Raw genomic sequence first — 14,643 nt, forward strand, 5'->3', positions numbered from 1 at the left:
CCTCAGCCTCCTCCTAATGTCCCTACACTTCCTTGTCCTCTTGCAAAAAGCTTGTTTCAGAAAGGAGTTGCCGAGGCACTCTGAGGTTGAAAAATTATAAAAAGCCTTTAATTTATCATGGCAAGAACTGGTTAAAAGCACATGTAACCAGTTCTTGCCATGATAAAATTAAAGGCTTTTTATACTTTTTCAACCCTTTTCAACCTTTGTGTTGGAAAGGAGTTATTCTGGTAGAATAGTTAACTTTTAACTACATCTATGTATATGAGTTTACTTTTCTTGTTGCAACTTCCCATCACACATGCTTCGTTTGGCTGTGACCGAGATCAACAGATATGATTCTGGTGGCTGTAGTAAGAGATAAGACCATGTTAGTGACATCACCTCTGAGCAGATCTCATCGCTGTTTATTTAACTGAATATATATTTATTTATCATTAGGGACATTACTTTCCATTATTTCCAGGAAATGTCAACATATTTTAATCCTGATCTCACTGACATATTTGTTCTTAATTACACCTCCAATTACTGAATCTTTGTTATAAAAACATATGTTCACGTTCAAGATTATACAGTGGACAACTCTCACACCTTTTCCCCTCCCAAACTTACTTTATGGCTTTCTTTTTTGTTCTTCTCTTGTCCATACGCCTGTCAAGGCTGTTTGAGATGTTGATGAATTGTTGGCACAGTGTCCATAGTAACAGTGGTTACATCAGGGATCTACTGTGGTGACAGCTGTTCTCAACATAAACAATGTGAATGTTTATATTAATATACAATGACTATAATGGTCTTGATACACTGTGTGTGTGTGTGTTTGGAAGACTGTTGTGCAGATGAATGAGTTAATATCCAGTAATAACTGTTTCTACTGGCCTACTCAAACAAATTAATACCCAGGGGGGTCAGTGGGTGATGTGTTGGAAAGATTGCTGAGCAAAGGCTTCTTTTTCTGGCATGTACTATCTACAAGGCTGCTCCTTCAAGATACTAATCTCTCACATCAAACATCAAGGACACTCATGCCATCAATAACACCTATTAGAGTCAACAGTATCACCTTGACTGGAGAACCTCTGTCAGGTATGAACCAACTTTCATGTCTGCACACATGACGTGAGCAAGTTTAAGGCTAACCTTTCCATTCCCTTGGGATACACAGATACAAACTTTATTCACCTTAGTATGAGTCACATTGGAGAGTCGTCCATTATATTTTCGAAACGTTTATCTTTTTCACAACAACATTGTGATTTTTTTTTCTTACAGTGTAGAAATGCTTTTTGAGTGTAAAGATTGGATGTGGCCGGAGGTGGAAGGGGTCTACGTCCCCAGACCACGGTGAATCCTCTGGGCCTGTTCGACCCGCTCCTCGTGGACAACCTCCAGGTGCTGGTTCCGGATCTTCAGCCTCTGGAACCACTCTTCCCGTAACCTTTTGTCAGAGAGCGAGAGAGAGAGAGAGAGAGAGAGAGGAGAGAGACAGCCTGGTAAGTCAGCACACCACAACAAGATAGCTCATGTCCAGTGAATTTATTATGACCGCCGCTCAGCGAAGCGGCGGTCATATAGGTTTAGTCAGATTTTTTTTTTTTTCGCATGTCCAAATTTCCGTCAAGGATTCCCGGGACACTGTAAGACCGGGGTACACAAAACTTGGTGGGCATGTAACCCCATATGGATAGCATGGAACCATCATTTTTCGTTTTCTGTGAATATCTTGAGAACCGTAGGGCCTAGGATAATCAATTTTTTCTGTATGTTTGCCTCCAGGGGTCATCTTAACCAATTCCATGTGCACACATGTGCATAAACAGATACACACGCACACACATACATTCACAGTAATCATACGTATGACACATACTCACACAGCAGACATATGTACGCATGCATGCACACACATGCACATACGCAGGCACACACACAAGCACGCACACACACACACAACACACACACACACACACCCACACACATAAACATAAACATGTACACGCACACATGCACACAAGAATTTCTCAGAATTATGAACAGGCAAGATGGGGGTGGGGTTGTATAAAATGAATTTTACATGTGAAATCTATGAACTAATCATGTTTTGGTACTTGTTGTCTAGCAGATACCAGTGAGAATTGAGTGTGGATAATGCAATTTAGTGAGACAGTTAGAATCATATAGGCCTTTCAGCGTGATTTATTTTTGTGGAAAAAATGTGCTGGACTGGGCGGCGGTCATATTGTGTACCGCTCTGCGGTACATCTAGTTAGTTATGGTTGCTCTCGTTTCTCTTGGTGAGAATATAGTTTCTCCCTCCACAATGTTAGTGTCTGGTGCTGAGAATGATGGTAGTGGTTATGTGCACATTCCACCCTCACAGAACAGTACTAGTTTTTCCTCACCCCTGTTACCTTCTCTTCTTTTCATTTCTCTGATTCTCTGAACATTCTGTAAAGCGCCATGAGACATGTGTAATGTTTTGGCACTCTATAAGTGACATTAAATTGAAAATTAAAAAAAATTAAATTTGAAATTGAAATTTAGGCCAAGTGCAGGACAAAGTATGCCAAGTAAGTCAAAAGAGAATGTCCGCACACCGGAATAGCTCAGAAACTTTAATAAATTGAATGAATTAATATGGCCGTTTTAAAATTAAAAAGTTTGGGAGCTACTCCAGTGTATTCTCTTTTGATTTACCTGGTGTTGAGAATGACTCATAGATGGAAGCAGGAATAGTCAGACAGTAGTTAGTTAGTTTTGTGAAGATGGCTACAAACAAAAACAAACTTGACTGCCTCTCTTCTGTTTCAGACCTTCAGTGCAGACAGATGAAGCCAGAGTTGAAAGTCTCTTCAGAATGCCTTCTAAATAACACTTTCCCATTTATGCTGGACAAAACTTTTACTGACTTTGGTTGACTGATTAACATTGTGTCACCTACTCTGGGCCTCTTGTTGTTCCCATCAGCTTGCAGCAGCTATGACATATGATCCCAATCACACCTCCCGTATGTCTGTCAACACCCAACAGGGAATGTTAATTAGGGACATTGGCATCCTCCAAGCCCCCAGGACACAGTCCCATGTTGCATTGCAGAGGGTGAAGCACATCGCCCATAAAAACAAAGGCGGATTTAAACCAAAGCTGTCTGAACTTATGAACGCGTGCCACAAGTGGCATTACTATACAATTAACTCTGTTTGAGTCTGTCTTACAGCCCCCACACACTCCTCACTCCACTCGCCACACACACACACTCTCTCCCTCTCTCTCTCTCTCTCTCACTCACTCACTCACTCACTCACTCACTCACTCACTCACACACACACACACACACACACACACACACACACACACACAGTGCCAACATTTAGCTTTTAAAAATGGGAGATTTTTTTCTGGGTTGTGTGTGTGTGGGGGGGGGGGTGTTGATGAGGTGTCAGTCTTTGCACAGACTACATCCAAAACTTCTCAAATCTGCTGTCAGATTACATTAGGACACAATTTGCTTATTGTGTATCAACAACTCTCAATACCAAACAATTTGACAAACAAGACTAGCCCGCTTTCTTGCGCAGTGTGCACCCACTTCCTTATTTGGGTTTTGGGTTGGCAGGTTTTTAGTACAAAAGAGTTCGAATTAAAAGTAAGTCATTATGTAGGCTATGTGTAGGATGTATTTCATACACAATTTGGCAACCTGGGAAATGTCAGACTAACAGAAAAAATGAATGGATCCGTAATTTTCAAAAGAAGTTTGATGGTCATGCAAATTTTGGGAGTTTACCGGGAGAAATAACAAAACAGGAGGTCGAAGGGAGATGACCTTGAAATACGGGAGAAACCCGGGAAAAGTGCCAGGTAAAAGAGTGTTGGCAGGTATGACACACACACATTCAAATTCTGGTGTATGAATTTAAGACTAAATAGAAAAACACACACCCATCTTAGAGCTTGTCTTTGTGTCATGCCAAACACACACACACACACACACACACACACACACACACATACATTTCATCTCTTCCTATCCCAGCCAACACACAAACAGACAGGTGCCCTTTGCCTCCTTGTCTCCCACTGTATTGCTTCATGTGTGAATAATCTATATATTCATTACACACTCGGAAGCCAGCCTGTATCTGTGAAGCACTCTCCAATCCAGGCTACAAATTCCCATTGATTAGTCTAAGTCCGGAGCGAAGGGATTATTCAACATTTGTACCCCGGAGAGCGCTAATCCCCACTGACCTTACAGCCGGGCAGACCAGCGTGCCGCGGAGTCAGGAGAAATGTGATGCATTAGAACAACAGGTCTGAGAAAGCCAGATACCACTTGCTGCATGTCTACATTACTAGACAGCAGTCAGTCAGGGCATCACACCACCAACCTCTCGGTCCCCGTGTCATCAGAAACTCCAGCACTCGTTAACACACCCTAACCTTTGCTTTCTAAGAAATGTGACCTCATGAATACTCACTGTTCACATAAAAAGTGACCGCATTTTTTGCCAATCTAGCCGTGGGCTGCCAATCACAAGGTCATAGGCTTAATTCCAAGGAAGCGTAATCATGGATAAAATGTCTATCCCTGTAATGTAAGTCAGGGGTAGAAGAGGCAAACCCAAAAAATTGGGTGAGTGATTAGAGAAGAGGGGGAGGGAAGACAGACATAACTACAAGGTCTCTGCCTTCACTCACCCATTTCAAATATTCTAGGGCAGTTCTCTCTGTCAAAGAGTACATTTATTACAGATTTTAGGTAAGATGACTAAATAGTTCATGTTAGGTAAGCAACCAAAGAATGTATTAAAAACTTAGCCTCACCTGTTTAGCATCTGGAATTTTGTAAGGATCATTTTGTTCATATTATGAACTTTATTGGGAGAGTTTTCCAGAAAGTTGCCAATGCTGTTGTTCTTTCTTTCTTTCTTTCTCTTTCTTTCTTTCTTTCTTTCTTTCTTTCTTTCTTTCTTTCTTTCTCTCTCTCTCTCTCTCTCTGATGTGAACTTCAGTAATTTTTGGTGTTGTCCTGATTCTTTTTGAGCAATTACGGCACTCCGCTCCTCTATCCTATTATAAACTTGAGAGAAAAAAACATTTCCTCCTGGCTGAAATGTCTTCCATGATAAAAAAAAACATTCCCTCCTGGCTGAAATGTCTTCCATGATAAAAAAACATTCCCTCCTGGCTGAAATGTCTTCCATGATAAAAGAGCTTTTCTGCTCAACAGGGGGAAAAAAAATAATATTAGTGAAGGCTGTTGCCTCCATGACGGAGATACCAACTTTGATAAAGCACTTCTTTTCATTCTCAGATCCTCATCCCCCATCATCTGACTGTGATTTTCAATCTTCTGCTCCCAGAAGTTTTTTAGCTTGTGCTTGTCGTGGATTCGAGCCAAATTCATTTCCTGGAACAATGAGGATAAATTGCTGAGGCAGAGTTTCACTTAGGCAGATAAAAAGTACAGTTTAATCAGGTCAGAATCATTCATCTAGAGCTCACAATTGATCTGTGAAAGCTAACACATCTCCGTGACAGGTATGGAACTTATTTGATATGTCAGAGATGGGAATGATAAATCACTCATACTGTTCCCTTACTGGGGCATATTTAGGCATATTTCTTGAATATCATTTTTCCGAACATTTTGAATAAATGACTTAAACTCAATGTTTCTCTCTCGCCACTCACCCCCCACTCACCTCTCTCTCACACACAAATATACCATGGAGGAAAAACTAGTGTTGTGCTAGTGTTGTGTATGATCGCATGTGAATTTGAGTAATGTGAATATTGTACATGTCCGTGTCCTACTGGTAAATTCTTCACTTTTGCTGCTGTAACAATGCAAATTTCTCCTTCGTGAGACAATTAAATGATTAACTTAACTTATCTTAATATCCACCAGTATGATTGTAACAGAGGACAATAAAAAAGGCAAACTCACCAGTAAAGGAGGAGTATCACATTTGAGTTTATGGATCATCATTCATCCTTGGCCACAAAGGGTCAGGCCAGTCACTGCCCTCTCTGGGAGAGTTACCTCTACATCCGTGCCTGTGGGAGCCTGTCTCTATATGTGATAGGGAAGCACGCGAGTGTGTGTGTGTGTGTGTGTGTCTGTGTGTGAGTCTGTGTGTGTGAGTCTGTGTGTGAGTCTGTGTGTGTCTGTGTGTGTGTGAGTCTGTGTGTGTGTCTGTGTGTGTTTGGAAAGGGGGGTTTTTGTCACACTCTCCTCCCCCTGGAAAACGGATCGAGGAGTGGACCTGAACGCCTGCGTTCCCAGCAGAGCTGGCAGCGTGCTGCGATGTGAGTCTCGGGGCTTGTCTGGTGACACTCGGCTTAATGCAGCTCCAATCTGGTAACATGGGGCAGTCTGGAGCTTAGTTCAGGATTAGTCATTTCACACACGTTCCTTTCATCACATCAGAAACAGAAAACACCTTGATCTCTCTCACACTTCTTTATTCTCTCCATTTCATGCACTCACCTTTACCATCTCTGTCTTCATGACATTGATTTGACATGCCAGAATAGACTGTAGCTATGCATGCATGAGAATGCAAAACAACTAGGATATGTTCTCCGTCAAGTTTTTGTATATATAATGTAAGAAGTATATCATTTTCAAGACTTTGACTAATGAAGAATTCTACCAATTTTAAGCCCAAACTGGAGGCTTATTTTCTGACGGTGATGTTATTTTGAAAGGGGACTTTTGTTATAAAGGGGGGAATTTGTGTCTTTGGAGAGAGGAGTTTTATGGCTGATGTGTGTCTGACTTGTTTTGATTGCTGTCCATGAGTGAAGTCAGTTCACTGTAGCCTGGCGTCAAGAGTCTCATATTGTGTCCCTCACTGACACAATAAAACAAACATTAGTGGTGGTGAATGAGTGGTAAAGCGCTTTGGGTGCCTTGATAAAGTGCCATATAAATGTAAGTTGTTGTTTTTGACGCTGGAGTTAGGAGAACAACTCACAGAATAAGGAACCCAAATAGCAACAACAGTATGTAGACTAAAGGCTTTCACCTTAGTATTAGATTTAAAATTGATTTTGGATTCCTCCATACGGTAGTTCTGAACACTCAAAAGTAGTGTTGGTGAGGCCTTGGATCAATAATAAATTCAAAGGAAATTGTGACCTAATTGAAGCTGGCAAAGTGTCATGGATTGTGCATTACCAAAAGTCAATAACCTTCTGCCTAGAAATAATACCAATAGGAAGAGTAAAAGACATTTAAACATTGTTGTTTTGGTACCAGTATTATTACCTTGGATGCTGCTTTGTTAGAGTCTGCTGTTTTCCAGTGGCACTCTTTGGAAAATAATATGCAATTATCCACAGTAATTGTTGTGTACCACAACCCTAATTATCTTTTCTTGAGTACTACTACCCTAATTATCTTTTGTAGACCCCCAAACTTTGCTGAAAGCTTAAAAAAAAGGTAATGACTAAATGTAGTGACTAATTGACCTCTTGTTTCAAAATGACAGACAAATCCATCTCCTGTGACATCTCTCTTTAATCTCACATAATTGCTGTTTCTTGATTAGGTGCAGCTTTGACTGATTTCATCATTATTCTAGGCTCCTACATATTGCTGCATCATCTCAGCTTCAGTGCATCTGGAAATTACCAAAATAAAAGTTCTGGAGATAACAAGCAAGTTTACATCACAAATCTACTGTTATATTTAAACCTATTAATTCAAGTCATTTCAGAAAATGTTGTGCACTGGGGAATTAAACAATGTACTTTGTGGCTATTGTCTCAAATACAATTTTCAACTTTGTCACTCCAAATAGCACCTCTAAGGAGTCTAGGCCTGGTCTAAGTTTTTAATTTAGAATAAAACAGTACAGAACACAGATGAAATTGGAACACCCTTCAGTATATTCAAGTGGTGGTACCAAACCAAGAACATCTCCATCAAAGTCAAAGTCAAAGTCAAAGTCAAAGTCAGCTTTATTGTCAATTTCTTCACATGTTCCAGACATACAAAGAGATCGAAATTACGTTTCTCTCTATCCCACGGTGAAGACAAGACATATTTTACCAATTTAAGTCCACAGACAAACATAACATTCAAGTAAACAAAAAAGTAAGTAAATAAGAGGGCACATATAATAATGAAAAAAAATAAGAGCAGCAAAATTTGGTTTAAATTGTGCATAGACAGTCAATAAAATACTAGTGCAAAGTCAGGCCAATAAAAGGCTTGGGTAGTTCTGTTTGACCTAAGTAAGAAAGAAAGTGACATAGTGGTGCAAGTTATGTAAGAGCAGCAGATGTGTTGTGTTTTCAGGACAACAACAAGTTGTAAAGTGTACAAGTGTGCAAGTGTGCAAGTGGAGTAGTGCACGCGGCCATTGTGGGTCCAATGTCCAGGATGTTATGTAGCTGAGGGTGGAGGGGGGAGAGGAGGGAGAGAGTTCAGCATCCTTACAGCTTGGTGTATGAAGCTGTTGGTGAGTCTGGTAGTGCGGGAGCGCAGGCTTCTGTACCTCTTCCCAGAGGGCAGTAGATCGAACAGATTGTGAGCGGGGTGACTTGCATCACTCACAATTTTGGTCGCCTTGCGGGTGAGGTGGGTGGTGTAAATGTCCTTCAGGGAGGGGAGTGAAGCACCAATAATCCTTCCAGCTGTGTTCACTATGCGCTGCAGGGCTTTCCTGTTGTATTCAGTGCAGCTTCCGCCCCACACAGCGATACAGCTGGAGAGGATGCTCTCAATGGTGCCTCGGTAGAATGTGGTCATGATGGCTGGTGGAGCACTTGCTCGCCTGAGTTTCCGCAGGAAGTACAGGCGGCGCTGAGCTCTCTTCGCCAGTGATGCAGTGTTGGTGGTCCAGGAGAGGTCTTCGCTGATGTGCACCCCCAGGAATTTGGTGCTGCTCGCTCTCTCCACCACAGCACCGTCGATGGTCAGTGGCAGGTGTTGGGTGTGACCTCTCCGGAAGTCAACAACAATCTCTTTGGTCTTGCTGACGTTCAGCAGGAGGTTGTTGTCCCTGCACCACGTGGTCAGATGGTCGACCTCCAACCTGTATTGGGTCTCGTCGCCCTTGGTGATGAGACCCACCAGAGTTGTGTCGTCAGCAAATTTCACTATGTGATTGTTGCTGTAGGTTGCAGTGCAGTCATGCGTCAGCAGGGTGAAGAGCAGCGGACTGAGCACGCAGCCTTGGGGGGCCCCTGTGCTCAGTGTGATGCTGCTTGAGGTATTGTTGCCAACACGTACTACTTGGGGCCTCTGACAGAGGAAGTCCAGTAGCCAGTTGCAGAGGTAGGTACTGAGTCCCAGTTTGTCCAGTTTGCAGATGAGTTGTTGTGGTATTATGGTGTTGAATGCAGAACTGAAGTCTATAAACAGCAATCTCACATATGAGTCTCTTTTTTCCAGGTGGGTGAGGGCTGGGTGGAGGGCAGAGCAGATTGCATCCTCTGTAGACCGCTTGGCTCGGTATGCAAACTGGAAGGGGTCCAGGGTGGGGGGGAGAATGGCTTTGATATGTGACATGACAAGCCGCTCAAAGCACTTCATGATGATGGGTGTCAGTGCCACAGGGCGGTAGTCATTGAAGCAGGATGGAGCAGTTTTCTTCGGCACAGGTATGATGGTGGCAGCTTTGAAACATGATGGGACGATGGCTTGCTTCAGGGAAGTGTTAAAGATGTCTGTGAAGACATCCTTAATCAATGGTCTCTCCTGAGTCTGACCTGAAGTGACCAACATCCACAACTCCTAAGCTACACAGCCTTCTTACCATAGAACAGCCTTAGAGCATGTCAAAATTCTTATGTTGGATTTGTCAAACTACCATCTCACTCAGGTTACATTACCTTTTGGCTGAAAACGACCTTGCCAAACCTTACATTGTTAAAACAGTTCATATAGCACTGTTTAGCACCTGTGACATTTCCACGCAAACCTCAGATTCACAATAGTGCATCCTCAGAGTCACTAGAGGGGCCTTACTTTCCACGCTAGCTGGGACCGAAGGGCAGGGAAGTCAAGCGGAAGGCATGAGAACACTGCTGCTTAATGCGCTGCTGCTCTCCCCAGTCAGCTGCCTGCCTGGATTTCAGAGAAGTCACTTGGGTGTGAGGCAGAGCATCTGACGAGCAAAGCCACTGACTGTGTGCATGTGTCAACCTGCAGCCTAGTAGACTAGACACTCACTGAATGGGTTATGAGCTGCATATGAACTGGGGTGAAAAAGTGAAAGGGTGGGTGGACTCAGGGGTGTCGGACTGGTGGTAAAACCAGTACTGATTACTAGGGCCCCAAGGGGAGGGAGGGCCCTTGAAAAGTCTGGAATATATTTTATGATATTTATGATGGGGGCCCATCAGGAATGCCTATGTGTAGGGCCCAGGATCTTTTGCTACGCCCCTGAGTGGTCTAAAAAATGTTTCATATATAATTCTGACTTGAGGAGAAAATGTAAATGAGGCTGCTGAATCCTGTCAGGCCCATATATAGATGCTCTTGGCTTTTGCACTTTGTTCATGACCATGTAGCTTTTATTATCATCAGAGCCACCACAACGATTCGATGAAGGCTTGTCCGTCCGGTTTATTTACCCGACCCCTGCGGGAGCTCCAGTCTCGGGCCAAATGCACCTGGTTCAAGAAAAGCTGTACCACAGCATTCAGGAATCGTGTGGATTTCATCATTAGCCCTTTCAAACAGCCCAGTGGTTCATAGAGAATTCTTGAAAAGGGTCTGCTAGGTTGGCGTCCCTCTCGCTCTCCATCTCATCTGCAACACTGACTGACCACTGCGCTGCCCATCCTCTTATCTGACATTTGACACCCGGACGAGCCGGACGGGGTGACAGCAGCCGTGGAGTGGATTATCGGTCGAACTTAATAGACTGAAATGTGTCCTCCCGTTAATTCAGCAGGAATGTGACTGGCCGGGAACAAACGGGTTATAAGTAAGCGCACAAGAGGTCACACACCCCCCCACCTCCGTGCTCATGTAACAATCTTCCTCTCTGAATTCATACTGTCCTTGCCATCTACAAGGAATTTATCTTAATAACCACAACTTGAAAATACTACATAATAAACTTGGCATGAGTCTCCTCTTTTCAGGAGACAAATAACCCTGCTCGCTCCAAATTAGATTTCCTCTCCCACCACAGGGTGCCGTCCCCACATTGATGTTGATTATGAGTCACTAAAAACAGGCGGCAGGCATCTTATCCATTATCACTTAACAAGGACCTTTTCCATCACCCCATACTTTAATGCAATTTTGGAACATCTTACCGAGAGCTACACCCTAAATCCTAAGATCCTCTGCTCCAAAGTCAGGCTCTCGGTATGACTCACTGCTTGCAGCTTGGGAGGAGGCTTTGTTGCACACACATTCTGTTTACTCAGCCTGTCAGTCACTCAGGAAGTACCAGACTCAAGCAAGTCTGTTTGTTTGCTCAAGGAGTTTCAACTACAGAGAGGCTGGACAGCTTGAGGAGAAATAACAAAATCTGGTCAAGTTTGTTACATCTCCAAAAAACATACATTCTCGTTATAAACATCCTCTCATTAGGGGCTGTCTCATGATGTAAAAGTCCTCCCTCTGAGGAAATCCAGATGCTCAATACCACCTGGAGATCACAGCTAGCACTATTGCAGCACACCTCACACCTCTCCACCGCAGACGCGAGTGCAGACAGAGATGCTACAGAGCTTATTCTGAGACGGATCAGACGAGACGTGGCAGACGTGCCGGCGTGCGCACGTGGTGTTATTTGGGTGGCACGGGCGCCGCAGTGGGACTGTGTAGTGGCACGCGGCGCTCAGCGGATGAGTGATGGATCCATCGGCTCTGTCTGACCCCTCCGAGTGTGCCCCCCCCCAGCCAACTGCGGTGATAAAAGCGCTTAATGTCAGCGGCTGGGGGAGTGATAAAATGGATATGACCTCATTGTTGGCCTTGTGTGCTGCCCTCCAACCACCGCACCCATGGGACACTTTGGCAGGCCGGGGATAGGAAGGGATGAAGTGTGTGTGTGTTTGTGTGTGTGTGTGTGTGTGCATGGAGGCGGAGCCGCAAAGGGTCACAAGGGGTCACATCATGCATTATATTGCTGCTACGAGTCGGATAACAAGATTGAACTCCGACCACAGAACAGAGCACTTAACTCGATTCGCCATCCAGCAGAAACTGCCAACATCGAAACACATGGCCAGCATCTCGAGGCTAATGGAAAGTTCTAGAAGAACCGATGTCATGAGGGGAGAGGAGGAAGGGGAGAATGTCCTGTAGGTAAAGAGGAGTGGTCAATGCTGCTCTGTCCAAGCGGTCAGCGGAGCTGCAACCAGGGAGACGACATCATGAACTAAAAAAAGTCCTCAGTGGAAGCATCACAAACAGTGTAAAATGGAGAAGTGGGAGTCCAGAGAGCGAGGGAGAGAGGGAGGGAGAGAGGGAGGGAGGGAGAAGGAACAGTGAGGGGGAGCAATGGAGAGAACCGTCAGAAAGTAAAATAATGACAAACTAAGGGCTGTGAGTGTTTGGTGTGTGTGTGTGTTGAGAGAGAGAGGGCACAGAAGGAGGGTGGAGAAAGCGGATGAGTGTGAAGTGTGTGTGTGTGTGTGTGTGTGTGTGTGTGTGTGTGTGTGTGTGTGTGTGTGTGTGTGTGTGTGTGTGTGTGTGTGTGTGTGTGTTGGTTGGTTGGTTTGAGAGAGACAGCGCGAGAGAGGACACAGAAGGAGGGTGGAGAGAGCAGATAAGTGTGTGTGTGTGTGTGTGTGTGTGTGTGTGTGTGTGTGTGTGTGTGTGTGTGTGTGTGTGTGTGTGTGTGTGTGTGTGTGTGTGCGCGCAAATGTGTTTGTGAGACTGAAATGTGGAGAACTGAGACAGAGAGGGCAGCGGGGCGAGTGTGCGTTGGAGGCAGGCACTGAGTAACAGTGACAGGGCAGAGTGGCTGCAGAGCTAGGACTGATAGTTTTAATCAGCCACCACTGATGGCCCATTGTTTGGGTGCCATCTACTCCCTACCCCATTCCCCTCGTCTCTGGCTCACTGATTATACTGTGAGTGTGTGTGTGTGTCTGTGTGTCTGTGTGTGTGTGTGTTTGCGTGTGTGCATTTGTGTGTGTGTGTGAGAGAGAGAGAGAGAGAGCATAAGTGTATGTGTGAGTGTGTGTGTGTGGGTTTGTGTGTGTCTGTGTGTTTGCGTGTGTGTGTGTGTGTGTTTGCGTGTGTGTGTGTGTGTTTGCGTGTGTGCATTTGTGTGTGTGTGTGAGAGAGAGAGAGAGAGAGAGAGAGAGCGCATACGTATATGTTTTGAGTGTGTGTGTGTATGTGTTTGTTTGTATGTGTGTGTTTATATGTGCGTGTTTGTATGTGTGTGTTTATATGTGTGTGTTTGTGTGTGTGTGTGCGTGTGTGTGTGTTTGCGTGATAAGAGTGAGTTTGTGAGAGAGATGAACAGAGTGTGAGGGTAACATGTTAAGATGGCCTGTGGGTGTTGATGTATGTGTGTTTGTGGGGGTAGAGGGGGGGGGGGGGGGGGGGGGCGTGTAAGAGAAAGAAACATTAAGCAACAATAAAAAACACTGATGGGGAAGGAAGCTGTTTGCGGGTTTCTGAGAACAGAGGCCATTCTTAATATGTTCACAACTAAGACTTCTAAAAGGAAACCAGAACTCTCACATGACTAGCCACAGTTTCTGGTTTGTATTTTATTGGCTTATTGCTGAATATGCATCTGTGATCTTTGACTCTAATAGCGTCAAAGCGGTCCGCCATACTTCATACAAAATTCAATTCATACAAAATTCAGGATGATGGTCTGGTCACTCACGTTGATGATAATGACTACAGAGTCAACCATGTCCCTGATCATGTGCCATGGCTGTCTAAATCAGGAGAGGTGCTCAGAGACTTGCCTTGACCAGACAATCACTTGTGCTGTGGCACCTCACCCACTGGGTATGTGCCTCTGACAGGACACCAGGGGGAGCCCTCGAGCTTTGGCCGTCTCATGTGTCACTGTGGCCCTTTCTCAGCTAAGCTTGGTGTCTGTCCTCTGTCTCTCTTCTATTTGCTCTTTCTCACCACCTCTCTCCACTCCTGTGATTTCCCATTATTTTCTTTTCCCCCCTACTATCTATCGTTTTTAACATGTTTTCACTTCCTTCTTTCTTTTAATCTTTCATTCATTTCTTTTAAACACTCGTTTCCTCCTTCCCTCTTTCCTTCTCTCTGTCTCCCTCTCTCTGCCTTCTGCCGCTCCGTGGCAGTGCTCCTCTCCGGAGCAGACCGGCCCTGGCACCTGTGCCCCTGATGCTGTGAGGCATTAGCATCCAGACAGCTTTCACAGGGCTCTGCTTTTATCGTGCTGATGAACCGTGAACAGCAGAGACATTGCTCCGCCGATCCACTCGCCGGCTGCAGCTTTTTCTCCACTGTGTTTATCATGTCAAAGTACAGAGGCAGGGCAGGCTCTCTCTGTGTGTGTGTGTGTGTGTGTGTGTGTGTGTGTGTGGTACAGCTGCCCTCAGACAAGCCTGGGCCTGGAATGATTTAATCGGGCCTGTATTTTGTAGGTGATGTCGGGAATAACCTATCCTCTAAAGAAGAAAAAAACAGGATCACTGTCGGCCTCTCTC

At 44.4% G+C, this 14,643-nt stretch overlaps 1 protein-coding gene across 1 annotated transcript; it reads right to left on the bottom strand.

The window, feature by feature from the left end:
• Positions 1-585: 585 nt before the first annotated feature.
• LOC121698730 (protein FAM240C-like) lies at positions 586-6,182 on the bottom strand. The gene is made up of 3 exons (XM_042081056.1): positions 5,957-6,182; positions 5,292-5,416; positions 586-1,441 (listed from the first exon to the last, which is right to left on the bottom strand). Exons 1-3 carry the CDS (start codon positions 5,996-5,998, stop codon positions 1,330-1,332), a joined length of 279 nt encoding a protein of 92 aa, XP_041936990.1. The 5' UTR covers positions 5,999-6,182; the 3' UTR covers positions 586-1,329.
• Between the last annotated feature and the right edge of the window lie 8,461 nt (positions 6,183-14,643).

This window comes from Alosa sapidissima, chromosome 23, assembly GCF_018492685.1.
Source record: "Alosa sapidissima isolate fAloSap1 chromosome 23, fAloSap1.pri, whole genome shotgun sequence".
Taxonomy (NCBI): Eukaryota; Metazoa; Chordata; class Actinopteri; order Clupeiformes; family Clupeidae; genus Alosa; species Alosa sapidissima.